General features: G+C 39.3%; 1 protein-coding gene across 5 annotated transcripts in view; it reads left to right on the plus strand.

Annotated features, from left to right (window-relative positions):
* The window catches only part of USP40 (ubiquitin specific peptidase 40), a 51772-nt gene extending 38306 nt beyond the window's left edge, over positions 1-13466 (plus strand). For 3 of the 5 annotated variants that reach the window (XM_081198513.1, XM_081198515.1, XM_081198514.1), the window contains exons 24-32: positions 2142-2216; positions 2593-2719; positions 3140-3234; positions 4902-5020; positions 5539-5604; positions 5805-6015; positions 8609-8704; positions 9403-9494; positions 10739-13466. In XM_081198513.1, the coding sequence (XP_081054639.1) occupies positions 2142-2216; positions 2593-2719; positions 3140-3234; positions 4902-5020; positions 5539-5604; positions 5805-6015; positions 8609-8704; positions 9403-9494; positions 10739-10847 (990 nt within the window). In that variant the 3' untranslated portion in view covers positions 10848-13466. Of the gene's footprint in view, positions 1-2141; positions 2217-2592; positions 2720-3139; positions 3235-3327; positions 3369-4901; positions 5021-5538; positions 5605-5804; positions 6016-8608; positions 8705-9402; positions 9495-10738 lie in introns of those variants that run through there. The other 2 variants (XM_081198516.1, XM_081198517.1) reach the window with 2 other exon arrangements.
* The last annotated feature ends 3102 nt before the right edge of the window (positions 13467-16568 follow it).

The following is a 16568-nucleotide window of genomic DNA, read 5'->3' on the forward strand; positions in this document are numbered from 1 at the left end:
ACAAGTTCTGAGGTATCTCAAGCAGACAATTGGCTATATGTTACAATTAAATTCTTCAGAGGATGAAATGTTGAGTTGCTACTGCGATAGTGACTGGGGAAATTTGCCAGATAGAAAATCTGTCACAGGACTAGTCATAATGGTCGGTGGAGCTTTAATCAGCTGGCGGTCTCGCAAGCAAGACGTTGTAAGTGTGTCATCAACGGAATCAGAGTACGCCGCATTGAGTGAATTGTGCAACGAGGTGATTTATTTCAAGCATTTGTTAGCAGATTTAAATGTAAATTTACATTGATAATCAAGCTTGTATAACATTAAGTAAAACAGAGGGTTTCAAATCGCGTTCCAAACATATCTCTGTAAAATACCAAAATGTACGTTGCTGTGTACAAGACAATGTAATCACCTGTACTTATGTGTCAAGTGAAGAAAATGTAGCAGATGTGTTAACTAAACCATTGGCAAAGATAAAGAACAAGCGTATGTGCAAGGGTTTAGGTTTGCTGGAAAAATAATCTCCTACATAGGTGTATTTGGAGTTAATTGTTCAGCAGAATCTGTGAGGGGGTGTTCAGTTTCGGTTTCAGTTTCTATTAATTGGTTCTCGTGGGAAACTTGCAGATTCTAGCTTCTCCAATTAACTCAAGCTGGTGTCAATTTACTCTTGGCAGAAAGCCCAGGTCTGCTTGACCTAGAAACTACTCACTCTGATTGGTTAACGAGCAGCACTCAACTCTGTTATCTAGGGATTGCTAGCACAGTTTGATGTGAGGTGTGTTAGGAGTTAGAAGTGCTGTGTATGGTTATGAGAGAGAGAAAGAGAAAGAAAGATAGGATTTATTTGCTTTTATTTGTATGCAGAAACTCTGCTGGTTTTATTTTTCCTTTTAATAAATCCTGTAAATAGTTCTTCTGAGTCTAGCTGACTAGTCATTACTGCCGCAACTAGCTTCCTCGCTGTGCAGGGAAACTCTGCTACGTTTGGGCTAAAGCCAATAGGGCTATGCCTGACACTTCAAAGTTCCATGAGTATTAACCATTAAGTAATACTACCATATATTACTTCAATTGACTATTTTACCTAATACAGCAGGCTTCCTCAACCTCAGCCCTCCAGATGTTTTTGGCCTACAACTCCCATGATCCCTAGCTAGCAGGACCAGTGGTCAGGGACGATGGGAATTGTAGTCTCACAACATCTGGAGGGCCGAGGTTGAGGAAGCCTGTAATACGGCATCCAAAATCAATCCCTGGCTTTTCCAAGATAAAGGCTACAATGTTTCTCATTACTTCTGCAATCTTCTTACCCAGGAATCTGTGTATTTTCTTTAAGATGTGGGTCAGATCTGGAATACAAGTCAGACTGTGTTTTTTCAGACCATGGGAAAGGGTTTATTCCCGAACCATAGGACGGCTGTGTGGGACCTAGCCTGCAATTTCCATCATGGAACTGAGTACATGTTGACCTCACAGCAGCAGCATCTAGTCAGTGGGTGGGGAACAGAACCTGGCAGTGACCTGGATGCTCAGCAGGCCCACCTGTTAATCACCTAACACCACCCAGTCTACCTTTGCAATGCAGCTTGAGTTGTAGCCACTCTGTAAAGAGAAATCCTAGCCAATCCAAGCAGGACTTGAAGTCCCTGATAATCAGCTGATTGGCACTGACTTTGAAACCTCACTTTTGACAAGAATCAGCTCCACTCAGGATCTCGGATTGGAATTTCCTGAGTGGAACTAATCCCAGAGGGGTTTGCATTTGGTGCCCTTTTTTCTCATAGGTGTATTGTTCTAACCAAAGACTTGTAGCGATAGTATTAATAAAATAATACAGAACTTACACCTGTAATATAAGCCAACATCTATTTTGTAAGAGAGAGAAGATACCAGACACCCCAACAAGCACTTTAAATGCGCGCCCCACTTCCCAAGGAACAATCAGGAACACATTTTAAGGTTCCCAGTTATTCCTTTGCAGCCATGTTGGTACACCTGAGTCGTTGAGGGGTGGGGGGCAGGCTTGGGGCAGAGGATTTCCCATTGCTGAAACAAACTTTGGAGGGTTTTTCCCCTTATGGATAAAACATTGCTATCTTTTGCGTTTTCTGTATTCTCTTACATGTTTACTTTTGATTCCTCAGGCTGCCACACTAAAGGAACTAAATATCTGCAGTGGGGATATACTGAATGTTGCTGAGGGGAAGCTTCCGCCAAAGGTGAAATAACATTTTTTGTATTAAAGTGTAGTATTTAGGAAGCTGGCCTTTCAGTTTCAGCATAGCAGTGACAACAGCATGCTGAAGTAATGTAATCAGTTTTCCCAGAGAAAACCTGGTAGTTAAATCTGAAAAAATATGCTTATTTTCAATAAAGGCTGGGGGGGAGACGACTGTGTGCCATCCTAACGCTCCATCCATCAACCTGGGGCAGGGCATTGGGATTTATCTGCAAATCATAGACTACTGAGCACTCTGCATTGTTTTTGTCTAATTCTTTATTCAGAAGTATTACAATTAGTATCTGTTCTAAAGCCCACACTTTTTGTTTCTTTGTGGCAGTAAATTATAGAATGTTTTTCATTAATTCCCAAAGGGGTTCCTGAAAGTGTCTGTCTGGTGGTACAAAGCCTTCTCTCAGTCAAGGCACAAAAGGAACAGGCAAGACCAAGGAAACTCTGTCTGCAAAAAAATGGAAGCACTGGAGCTGTCCACATCTGGAGGTAAGTTATAAGTCCCCAAGCAATACACAGAAACAAACAAACAAAACCAAAAACTAAATATATTTTCAGCCCTGGAAGTAGCTATTTAGCCATCCCCGTATCACCATGTCAGCAAGAGTTTGTATTTGAATTATTATTATTATTATTATTATTATTATTATTATTATTAATTATTATTATTATTTTTTGAAGTTCAGTGTAAATAATTTCTTGGACCAGACACTTGCTTAAAAAGAAAGGGGAAGCCCTTGTAAGGCACTGAGATAGGGCTATTTATTTCTCTTTTAATTAGGTGAGGGAGAGCACAGAGCTTGGAGCTCCATTTTAGTTTAGTATTGATAACACAATTCATGTTTTACTAATTGTGTAACTGAAGAACTCTAAATTTCATTAAACTCTGACTCTTGATGTTCTTTAAAGATACACCAACATTTCTACAAGGTGAAGTTGACCTATGTTATGTGGGTGATCTAGAGATCTCAGGAGACGCTTTCCTGGAAGACCTGAAGATGCAGGTTAGATATTACATTTTGTTAAGCGAAGACAAATCTACTCATTAAGTAAGATCTATTAATATATATTTTTTATTTCCTTTCCTCTGTCTCCAGTATGTTCTGATATGGCATTTGCTTAGATGCCATTTTCAGTGGTAAGTACAACCAGGGACTTTTGAGACACTTCCTAATATCCACTTCTAGCAGTTTGTCATCTGTTTCATGTGTCCTTAGCTGCAAGACTCATGTGACACTTTCATCAGAATTGCAATTTCTGTATGTGAATGCAGAAGATGCAGTATCGCAGGAACCACTCTGCATTTTGACCCGAGTTCCTTTATTAATGGTTTTTGTGTATGTGTCCTTCGTGTGTGGGGTGTAAGAGGTTGGTGGTAATATTTGTGAAATTGTCAGTTTTAACTAACGGGAAACTTTTAGGTGAGGTGAAACATGAGCATAAGCAGTTGCTTCATAATGAATCAGGCCATTGCTCCATCTAGTCCAGAACTGCCTTCTGCAACTGACAGCAGCTTTCTAAGATCTCAGACAGTGCTTTTCCTCAATTTTGCTATCTGAAACCCTTTTTAATAGGTTTAATCCTGGACACCTTCCCAAGGTCTTTTGCGGGCTCTACCACTAAGTTCCTGAACAGTAATCGAATTCTTAAAGGGGGAAAAACCAAGACATACAACTTTCATTGAGATTTCACTGCGTTGACAAGGAAAATTGGCTGTAGCCCAGTTAAGACATAGTTTAATACAAACTATGTTTTAATATGAATGAGTTTTTCTCCAATCAAATCATAAATGTTAAAAAGTTCTGATCTTGGCTCATCACTATAAATTGTTTGGAGAACAGAAACCATAAGCCCCGTTTGAACAACAGATTCTGGCTTGTGGCATGGCAGGAGGGGCGTTGCCCAAACCCCAGTTTGTGATTAGTTTCGTCCAAACAAACAAAGCCATGTTCAGATGAAACAAGCCATGAGCCAGTTTTAGGCAACACAACAAGTCAAGACTCCGGTTTCTTTTTCTGCCGTGTAGCAGGAGCAGGGGAGAAATGCTGTAGAAACTTTTGAGCAGCCTGCAATGGCCTGCTACTCATTTACATTAAACTACAGTATCATGTAATGTGACGGGTGAACCAGTCCTGTGTTACATCCCAGAGACAACTGTTGTTTGGTGAGACTAGTGTGGATTAGTAAAGGAGCCTCTACGAGCCTCTACACACAGATGATTGGGGGAGAGTTTTGGACTAGTATACCTTCTTCTGTCTTTCCTTGTAACTAGAATGTAACATGAAAGCCAGTTGTGTACCGAAGTTTCCATGCTCAAATAAGCATTGTTCCACCTGATTCTGGTGTTAAGCTTTATGCATAAAAATAGAGTGCGTATAAGTCTGAGATCTGCTCCCAGTAGCACTGCATATAGAGGTTGCAGTGTGGGGAATTATCTTTTGAAGATTTTATGTGATGTAGATTTTAACAGAAAATTAAAAATTCCTAGGACCCTCTGCAACATTGCATTTCAATAATATTGGGGGAAATAGTAAAGTTATTAAAAGAAATGTGATGTGGTGGTTAAAAATTATGCTTACATTTGTAGTCCTGCAAGTTAGAAAATGACTAGTTTTCTGAGGTTAAACTAACTTTTATTCTAAGATTGCTAGCAAAGTACTTTTCTTTTCAGGTGATGACTTTGCCATTCTCTGAAGAGTTTAGTATTTCACTACCTGAGTTTCTCCGAGTTTGGACAATGGAAAATAAGTGCCCTTGCAGGCTTTTACGAAACAATAAGCAGCAACTCCAGTAGGTTTCTATGTATAACATTCAGTTAAATAAATGTTAATGCAATATATTTTTACCATTATTTTTAAGTATCACTGCAATCCTACACACTTAACTAAGAGTAAGTCACTTTGAATTTGGTGGGATTATGATTCACATACTTTGAGGCTGAAATCCAGTTTCCTAAAAGAAAGTTTTCAGTGGGTTTTACTTTTCAGTAGGCAAATTGCTGTCCTGCAAGCATTCATTCAGTTGTTCTTTACTATCGTAAGCAATTAAAACACACTAAGCATCATTGATTGTGGCCTAGACCTCTTTTTGATTAATTCTTTTCAGGAAGGTAATCTGTTCTGTCTGTATAAATTAGGCAGAGGATTTCTAACTACCCTGTGTATAATTGTTCTGGCAACAGTTAAATTGACAGTCTATGATATTTCAAAATCCAACTCCTAAATGTGGAACTTGTATTTTTTAAAAAATTATTTATATCCTGCCTTTCCTATTCTGAATTTAAAATATTTACTATGTTTCTTTTTCAGTAAATTCAAACTAGGAAACAGAGTGGAAATTTGTATAGAGCCTTTACACAAGGAAGAGAATCTTGGGTAAGATATTCAGCCACAATTCATCAAAACAGGTTTTAGAAAACCTTGTAAAATATTTCTTTCAAATCCCAATTATTCTGAATTTTTCTTCTATAGTACTTTTTTTTTTAAAGAGTAGGGAATCTACGGATTCTCTGTGACATTAATGTAGACATATATTTTGAGAATGTTAATTGCATTGTGTATGTTTCTTATTACAGACCAAAGGATTTGCTTCTGCGAGTGCAGATGGGCATACCAGGGGAAAGAGATTATTACCATCCTGTGGATTTGGTATGGGATATCTCCAAAGAGTGTACAGCATGTGCATTGAGACAAATAATTGCTTCATACTACTCATTACCAGCGGAGCAAATTGAAATTGCTAAATATTCTCCTGAGAAGTTTGAATGGATACCAATATGTAGTTGGGTAAGCTAAAAGATGCCAGAGACATGGAGCAATATTGTCAACAATTCTTTGAATTACAGATAGGTAGCCGTGTTGGTCTGCCATAGTCAAAATAAAAAAGTTCCTTCTAGTAGCACCTTAAAGACCAACTAAGTTAGTTCTTGGTATGAGCTTTCGTGTGCATGCACACTTCTTCAGATACCTTCAGATACCTTCAGATTGACATTTCACATTATCTAAATAAAAGATCCTGTGTAACAATGACATTTAACACAGGAAGGGTTGAAAGAGAGAGAAACAGGATAAGTTCTTTTAATATTGTTCTTACCTGTTCTTTGTGCTGACTGACACTACTGCACTTACTTAAATGTAATGTGCCATCGAATTTAATGTGTACCCTAAATTTCGCAACGTAATTTGTCAAAAACAGGTGCACATTCTATTCTTTCTTCCATCTGATCCCTCTTCCCTTCTCTGGTTGGGAAGGGAAAAGAAGGAAGGAAAGGAAGAAGGAGAGCAGCCGTGATCTGGGCTGGAGAGGGAGAGATGAAGGGGGAGAGAAGAAGGAAGGGAGCAGAGTAGTGCAGTGTGTAAGGACTGCCACTACTGGGGTCAGGGAGCAGAGCACCAGGAAACAGGGCAAGCAAGGCCCTCTAGGCACACACACTAGCAGACACAGCCAGCTCCTCTTTGAATTGTTGTGTCATCCTCATCATGGTAATTAGTAGTAGTATAGGGGTTGTTTTCTTTTTTTAAGAAAGCAATAATGCACCAAAAAAGAGAGAGAAAAGATTCACAATGTAGGGGTAAAAAGTTAAGATTAGGTGATGGGAACAGTCAAGGAAAATTAACATACTGTACTTATTCGAATGTAATGTGCCGTTGAATCTAATGCGCACCCTAATTTTCATAACGTAATTTGGCAAAAAGGGGCGCCTTACATTCAAGTAAATATGGTAATTCACTGCCTTTTCTCTTTCCCTGGTTTACAGCTTTGGCACCACTTCTTCTTTTTTTAAAAAACAAACCCCAGCTTTATTCTTGAGGTAATCTCATCCTGTCAGTGATAAGTGGGTGTCGCTGTGGTCTAAACCACTGAGCCTCTTGGGCTTGCCGATCAGAAGGTCGGCGGTTCGAATCCCCGTGACGGGGTGAGCTCCCGTTGCTCTGTCCCAGCTCCTGCCAACCTAGCAGTTCGAAAGCACGTCAAAGTGCAAGTACAGTGGTACCTTGGGTTAAGAACTTAATTCGTTCTGGAGGTCTGTTCTTAACCTGAAACTGTTCTTAACCTGAGGTACCACTTTAGCTAATGGGGCCTCCCGCTGCTGCCGCACCGCCACCACATGATTTCTGTTCTCATCCTGAAGCAAAGTTCTTTACCCAAGGTACTATTTTTGGGTTAGTGGAGTCTGTAACCTGAAGTGTCTGTAACCCAAGGTACCACTGCGGAGGGAAGGCAGCCAGCATTTTCATGCGCTCTGGTTTCCATCAATGTGTTCTGTTGCACCAGAACTGGTTTAGTTATGCTGGCCACATGACCTGGAAAGCTGCCTGTGGATGAACGCTGGCTCCCTCAGCCTGAGAGCGAGATGAGTGCCACACCCCATAGTCCCCTTTGACTGGACTTAATTGTCCAGGGGTCGTTTACCTTTTACCTTACCTTTTATTACATTTATGTTCTGCCCCTTTTCCAGGGAGCTTGAGGCAGAGAACGTGTTTTCTTCTCAAAACAAAACTGTGCGGCAGGATAAAGACAGTGACTAGCCCAAGGTCACCCAGTGAGCTTCAAGGCTAAATGGTATCTCCCTGAGTCTCATCAGTCCTAGTCTTAACAATCTAACTGCTACACTACACTGGCTTTTAATGTGATGCTGTCGTCGTCATCATCGTCATGCAGCCAATCATATTTGTGTATGTGCTAAGATTACAAGCCAAATGGGAAAAACCCCACTAAAATGGGAAGTGGCACATTTTACATGGGGGCAAAATGTATCTCCCCTCCCCCATTTGTATGTGTTAAAATTACCTCCCCCCCCCCTCTCTCTCTCTCACACACACAAGCGTGTGTGTGCTTAATATTTGAGACATGGAAAATGACGGTGGATGAGATCCAATGTGATGTGAATGGATTTCTGCTCATGAAGTGAGACTTGAGCTTCATCTCCTCTCCTCTGCTTCACCCCACATCCCCGAACCTGTTCTGGAAGGTTGGGCACCCCTCTGAAGCAGATTTTGGGGTGCCCAGTAGGCTGGAGGTGTGGAATAGAGAAACAAAATCCCATTGCACAAGGATTTTTGTTTTGCAAAATCTCAAGATGGAGAACGTAATCTATTTCTAGTGCTCCTAAGCAGGGAAGCATTTACACTTAGCAATAAATATTAATATTTATCCTCATAAGTTTATTGAGGCCTTTTTTTTTAAGCAAATCCATATATCTTCACCCCTAATCAGTTTTTCTTTTTAAAATTTTAAATTACCTTTCAGTCGTAAAAACATGTTTTATTTTTTACCTGGGAATATAGGGAATATAAAATATTCTCACTCTCTGCACCAAAATCACAAGTAACCTCTGTTAGTTTATGATGCTTTTTACATGTTCTCATTTGCATTCAGACACAGCAAGTTTCAAAGCAAAAAAAGAAGAAGAAAGGTGACAGTTTACAATTAAGCCCCTACAACTTGAAGGATGGAGATATTATTGGTGTGAAGGTAAATAAACTGATTTATCAACAAAATTCCAAGTGATTTCTCCACCACCACCACTGCATCCCCAGATAACAGAGCCCACAAGTTTTAGCAGGTTTTCATGAACTACTGAAATAGGCTTCTCAGGGAGTACAAGTTGCTGCAGGCAAAGTTGGAAAAGATTCCACAATGTTAAATCTCCATACAACCCAGATTTAATAAGCTGTAAATTACAAAATCTAGGTGAATGTGTGCAGAAGTGTACAATGCTTTTGAGGCCCTAAATTATGTGCTTTTAAATTGTGTTTTGGTGTATCTTGCAGCCGTAGATAATGAGGCCAGTTCATTTATGGTAGCCTATCTTTTGTTTTACTTACGATTTGAGATTTTTCTTTTGGGAGATCTGGTTTTCTATCACTCCCCATTTCTGTCAGGGGCATTCCTATTCTCCTTATAACCTCTAGCTGTGTTAAGGGGTTTTGATCTGATAAAGCAGGATAGAAGTTTTATAAATAAGCTTTGTCCTCCTTTCCAACTGAGGAAAGCGCTTTCGCAAGAATTTTATTTTGCATGAAAGTCATGTATTTCTACAAACAAAAGAAAAAAGAATAGCAGTTTGATGACATTAGTAAAAAATACCACTTGTAAAAATGTATCTGCCTTTATAAGGAGAGTACTATTAGGAATTGTTTTCACAATTATTTCATTAATTTGCACAACAGAATCTCCTACTTGATGACAGTAAAGACTTCAGTACCATGAAAGATGACATTGGAAAACAAATGCAGAAGCAACTTGCTATGGAAAAAACAAGGTATATCTTAGTTTTTTATGGAATTTATACCATGCCTTTCTCTCAGCAAGAAGCCCATATAAATTGTCTAAACATAGAAAGCAGTAAAATGAATCCAGTTGTGTCCTCAAATGTGGTGATTGGATTATTTTATGTAGATTTGGAATTTGAATAGGCAATTAGAAAAGAGGCCTGTTAACAAAATGAAGAAGTCCTTGTTATATAGAAATGTTTCACATTTCTGTTGACTGGCCTCTGCACATACATCTGTTCTAGAACAATGTAACTTTGGTTGTTGTCTCACTCTTTCCAAAATATGTATTATTCAAGACAACAGCATGGTCTGGAAAAGATGTTAGGGTTACAAAGGATTATTGTAACGCATCTACTTGCTTGCATTGTTGGGCAGTGACCAGTTTGGCATCAGGGAATATGCAGGGCTAGAAAACCACTCAGCTGTATTTCCATATGATGTTCAGTGAGTCAAATTAAAGATTTAATTACAACAAAGTATTATCTCAAAAGTTAGTAGGATGAATTATGATTTAGATTTTAATGCCATAAATTCAAGGGCTATTCAGTTGTACTTGTTTGCACATTTGGTCTGCTGCAAGGTAATAAAATTGATTTTGAAAGAATGTGAATAATTGAAAAATGAAATTTTAAACCACCATATTATAGGATATGATCTAGTTAAAGTTAATCATAGCCAGCATTAACTAACACCACATGAATGTGCTGGTCTGTTTTTGTTTGAACTCTGGGTTTGAAGGAATGCTTCTATGGCATCAACCGAAGAGCAGAACAGGCTGTTTTTATCCAGCCCCTTGATCTGTAGTGACCTTGCCTTTTTGGAAATGAACTCATTTATCCACTTTGATATGCTGGGATTCTGCCCAATTTTCTAATACAGGATTCAGGTTTATGTGTTTTACAGCACATTTAGGATACTAATTATATACACTTCAGGGTTTGCATATTATAAACGTGCAATAAAGAAAAATCCTGCAGAAAGAATTTATTTGCAGTGGATTTCTATGATTCACCTCCCAGAGCAGTTCATCATTCCACATTTCTCCTCAGTAGAAATGCCCATCAAAATAGCCTGCAATTGCCGGGAGAGCTCAAGCTGTGGCCTGCCAGCCAGATCCTGCTACTCACCCCTGCTTCAAGGAGCTTTGTGTTCCAGACTCAGGTCTGCCTTGCATATATTTCTAATACTTGATTGACTAACTTTAATAGTGTATCTGCTTTTTGTTTTCCAGTAGCCAGAAGCCTGACTGTGTGCAGAATGATCATTACTCTGAAAAAAAGATGGCTAAGAATCGTAAACCTGAAGCCGCACTCTCCATCAGTGTAGGGGTTTTCAGCTGACTCCCTGGGTCTGAACAAACCTTGTATCTTACTGAATAGAATGGAGTCGCCTCAGTTTGGCTAGCCAAGGAACAGTCTTCCTTGAGACAAGCACTCTATCCTATTGTGGAAAAGTGCTTTAATTCTATTATAGTTCAAGCACTTACTATCAGGGTGGGTATCTGCACTTTAATAATGAGAACATATACGAATATCTTAATCTTTCAGTGGTTGGTTGTAATAACCATGTGCTTTAATCTGATCATATGCAGTATTATCACTGCAGTGATTGCTTCCCCCCCCCCCCATGGATTTATGTATGTGAAAATATTTATGAAAATGTAGCCTGAAAAGTTAACATGCGCAGTGAATTCAGAAGGAAACTTTTGCCACCCATGGGAGTGACTCTTCAGACAAAATGTGAGAACTATTAGTTGAATTTAATGCACCCCCCCCCCTTTTCACACATTATGGCTGGAAAATCTCTGAGCTGCAAAGCAGCCTATGGCAAAACAATTACGGGCTTAGAGAAATGCTAAATTTAAAATTTCAACACACACTTTTCTGTGCTGTAATTTGGACATTAACTCCAAACTTGATTAGCTACCAAGTAACTAGATCCAAGTTTATTTTGGGGGGATGCCAAAATTTACAGGGTTAGTCTAAAAAACAATATAACACGCAAAAAGAAATAGGTGTAGCCTATGGCTTGGATCCAAAGTTCCCACTGTTCAAGTGGAAGACCCGTGTGTGTGTGTGTGTGTGTGTGTGCGTGTGTGTGTGTGCGCGCGTGCGTGCTTGCTTGCATGCATGCATGCATGTGTGCACATATGTGTATTGCATATCCCCCTGCCCTTTGTTCTTGTTTACCATATATTTTGGCCTGGTTCAAAATACACCAGGCCAAACGTCTCTCTATGCACATTGGGTGAAGTGAGATTATGTCTTTTTAACCCAACTCAGAAGGAATTCCTCTCCCACCTGATAACCACACGTGGGAGAAATGTTTGCCTATGGCTTAAATGCATACAGTGTAACATGGCATAATCTGGGACGTTTTTCTTCTTTCATACACCTGCCTGAAACATTGCCCACATATATCGACAGCTGCTATCCTAAAGGGTGGAATCGGTGTGTTGGGTGGACTGTGAGGACAATATACTCTTGCTCTTCTCCACGTATGAGAGAGAGAATGGAGGAAAATATGCTCTAAACCAGGCCTTTGTGGAAATAGATTTTTCTGCCAATATTCTGTGCAATCCTATATAAATAATACGGAGTTCAGAAATGTGGTGTACTACTGAAGTAAACAGAGATTTAAATGAATGGGGAAAGGGTACAAGTAAATATCAGGATGTTTGCTGACCTTTTTTGTATATCATTTCCTAAGAGGCACCCTGTATTTCTCATGTCAATGTATGTCTTTTTTTCATATAATTGCTGAAATGCCTGTTGGGAACCATATGTCGTGAATGAACAGAATCCACCAGGATATAGGTGCATAGCATGTTTAACATTATAGAAACATTTCTCCAAGCGTCCCCCAGAATCATTTTTTAAATGATTTAGGAAAAAGCTAACTGTTCCAAAAAATGTTTTTGTCAATAGTCCTTCATAACTTATTTCCACAAGGTATTTGTCCCAATGCACACTGTACATTTTCACCCCAGTATGAACTCTAGCAAACAATGGTCTAACCTTAAAAATTGGTATTTGAATACATATTTTGGAGAACAGGCCTGGGAAAGAAAGGCCACTGAGAGTGTAAATTGAAATTGAGATAGAGGTAACTGGGATTGGGCAGGAAGAGGCAGCTGTTTGTATAAGCAAACAATGTTGTCATGGTTTCAGTTTACTGACTAATAGAACTATTAGCAAGTTATCCCTGTCCATTGGGTTTTCACATTTTGAAGACCATTTTGCTGTTTGCATTCTCAACTGAAGTATAGATTTAAATTTATCACCTATCCAGACACTGTACTGACATAGGATTCTCCAGAACCAAGTATCTTAACTGACATAGTAAAAGATCTAGTGTGTCGCAAGGCGGAAACACAAGTCATAGCATGCTGCATCAGAGGGTATAAATAAGTGTAATAAAGCTTGTACAATCACACCTGGGGGTGGGGAGGATCCTCCTTAATCCTTCATGGAGTGATCACTTGGGATCTGAGCAAATGCCGACTGTTCAGCATCTGTCCACCTGCTATGGAACAAAGAGGCACCCAAGATGTAGAAAAATTCTGCTAGTTGAGGAATCTGGGAATACTGCCTCATAAAGCAATCCCATGGGAGATTTATTAAAAAAAATTATGAAGTTATTTAATGAACATGAGACTCAGACACGTTTATATACAAAAAGGAATGTGCCTTTAATAAACTGTAATGCAGTAATGGCTGCAGGAAGCCAATACCAAGTTGCTTGTGAGGTTGGCTTGATTATTTTGTTATAAAATTATGGGACGTTCCACAATCGAAACATTTTGTGAAAAGTGATACCTGTATAATGGAATGTCCAGGATTCCGCAGTTCTGGTTGTATTACAATGCAAGTAATTTTTTATAGTTAATTTTTAATAAGTCTGATTTTTCTTGTACTTGCAAAAGAAATAAAGAGCTTAAATGTTTTGTTTGTACTGTATTTATAATGTATTTTATTTTTTATATTTTTAAATTGTTATGTCAAATCAAACACCACAAACAATAAACACAAATAAATATCAAAAACAAACATAGACAAAAAACCCCGACATACGTTTACCGCAACTAATATTTCACCCACGTGACTTCCCTCTACCACAACTTTACATCCTTAAGCCGGTATTTTTTATTTTATTTTTATCATCATCATTCCCCAGCCAGCCACTCTGGGCAGCTTCCAGTAGATATGAAAACACACTAAACATACTAAAACATCAGACATAGTTATTTATCTCCTTGACATCTGATAGGAGGGCGTTCCACAGGGAGGGTGCCACTGCAGAGAAGGCCCTCTGCCTGATTCCCTGTAACCTCACTTCTCGCAGTGAGGGAACTGAAACCCAATTGGAAGGGATCTAAATGGTTCACATCCTCTAGGCTTGCCCTGGAGTTGATCAGTAATCACATAATCGCCTTGCCCAGGAATGGAAGATTTGAGACTGGTCGATAGTCGGCCATATTGGCCGGGTCCAAAGAGGGTTTTTTAAGAAGCAGTTTGATAACTGCTTCTTTAAGCGGGTTAGAAAAAACTACTTCACAGATGGAAGGATTCATCACCCCACAGAGCCCTTTGCCCAACCCTGCCCAAGCCACTTTTTATTAGCCAGGTGCTTTGTTTCAATTATAGATTAATAACTGCCTTTTTAGGTAAAGGTAAAGGGACCCCTGACCATTAGGTCCAGTCGTGACCGACTCTGGGGTTGCAGCGCCTATCTTGCTCTATAAGCCGAGGGAGCCGGCGTACAGCTTCCGGGTCACGTGGCCAGCATGACTGAGCCACTTCTGGCGAACCAGACCAGCGTACGGAAACGCCGTTTACCTTCCCGCCAGAGCGGTATCTATTTATCTACTTGCACTTTGATGTGCTTTCGAACTGCTAGGTTGGCAGGAAACTGCCTTTTTAGGTTGAAACAATTTATTTGATAGTGAAGTATGTGCAAAAGAAACCATGGAAGGTTGGCAAAATCCAATTTTGAAGAAAATGTTAAAGTGCAAATGCACAATGTTAATATTACGTTGTGGTAAACAGTATCCCAGCATCTCCTCGGAAGAGCCAGTTATTCGTGAAGAGGGGCTTCACACACTGTTCTAAAACAGGTGCTAACCCAACATTGCATGATAAACTGCTTTGTGGAATGGAAGGGGGTTTTAAAAGCAGCTTGATATGGCACATGGATATGCTCAAAGATAATGAAAGCATGTTCAAAGAAAAGGAAAGCATTCCAGTTAAGTTAGTGAAGACCCTCATATAACCAAGAGCAGCCATGTTAAGTCAACGTTATTGCATCTATCTTGGGCTTCTGTGGAAATGTTTAGAATAACTGGTTCCTGCATTGCAGAGAGCTGGACTAGGTCAGCCCTTGAGCACTTCCAACTTTACAATTCTATGATGTACAGTTTTTGTACTGAACCTAAAAAATTGAGTGCACGCACATTGGCAACAGATTAGTACAGTCATACCTTGATTTTTGAACAGAGTGCATTCTGGAAGTCCGTTCCGACTTTCGAAACGTTCAGAAACCAAGGTGCAGGCGCACCAGAAACAATAGTGGAAGCTGCATTGGACATTCAGCTACCAATTTTTTCCCCGAAAACTGGAAAACTTCCAGGTTTCGATCGTTTGGGAGCCGAAACGTACGAGTACCAAGGCGTTCGACAACCAAGCTCTTTCTGCATCAACCAATAACATGGCCATCTTTTTACTTGCTTTCATTTCCACATACTCCAAAAGGTCAATTATTATTCTTGTAGATGACTTTTATATTCTTTTATATGTCCATCCGGTAAGAAGCCCACCTGATCTCTGCTGATTATTTTGTTTAGAATCTTTTTAAATCTATTAGCCATCACTCCAGCATAGATTTTATAGTCTGTATTCAACAGGGACATTGGTCTATAATTTTTCATGTCTGTCAACTCCACTCCCTGTTTCGGGATTTGAGTGATCAGTGCTTCTTTCCATGATTGTGGTATATCTTTCCCTCCCAGTATATTATTCATTATTCTTTGTAATAATAAGAAGAAGAGTTTGGATTTGATATCCCGCTTTATCACTACCGGAAGGAGTCTCAAAGCGGCTAACATTCTCCTTTCCCTTCCTCCCCCACAACAAACACTCTGTGAGGTGAGTGGGGCTGAGAGACTTCAGAGAAGGGTGACTGGCCCAAGGTCACCCAGCAGCTGCATGCAGAGGAGCAGGGAAGCGAACCCGGTTCCCCAGATTACGAGTCCACCGCTCTTAACCACTACACCGCACTGGCTCTCATATAGGGAGGATTACTTCTTCCAGGTTCTTATAGTACATTAATGTGATTCTCTCAAGACCTGGCGATTTGCCACCTTTCTTTTTTTTATTACTTGTGCTATTTCATCTATTTCTATATTGGAGTTTAGGGCCTCAACTTCTTCTTTTTCAATTCTTGGTAATTTATTCTGTAGTAAATACTCTTCCATTTTATTAACAGCTAATTGTTCTTGTTTGTACAAATCTTTATAAAAGTTTAAGAATTTTATTTTTATTTTTACTGGGTCGGTTATTTCCTCCCCTTGGTCCAAAATTTTATTTATATATATATTTTATTTTATTTTATTTTTTTGCTTTTCCTTTATCATCCATGCTAACAACTTCCCGGGCTTATTGGCGGACTCAAAATACCTTTGTTTTGCCCATTTAATTTTATTTTCTACTTCCTTATTTAATATACTAGAGATATGGGATTGCAATATCTTTATTTTTTGTACTATTTCATGACTTTTTGGATTTTTGATCAACTCTTTTTCATTAATTCTTATCTGTTTAGTTAGCTCTTGGATATTATTGTCTTTTATCTCCTTCAGCCTAGCCATTTGTTGTATTCCAAGACCCCTCATGTACGCTTTACTTGCATCCCAAACTATATTTATATCTGTATTTTGTTTCCCATTTATCTCGAAAAATTTCGCTAACTTGATAAATGGTAAATGGCGTTTCTGTGCGCTGCTCTGGTTTGCCAGAAGCGGCTTAGTCATGCTGGCCACATGACCTGGAAGCTGTACACTGGCT

The sequence above is a fragment of the Podarcis bocagei genome (genome assembly GCF_964188305.1).
Source record: "Podarcis bocagei genome assembly, chromosome: 1".
NCBI classification, from domain to species: domain Eukaryota; kingdom Metazoa; phylum Chordata; class Lepidosauria; order Squamata; family Lacertidae; genus Podarcis; species Podarcis bocagei.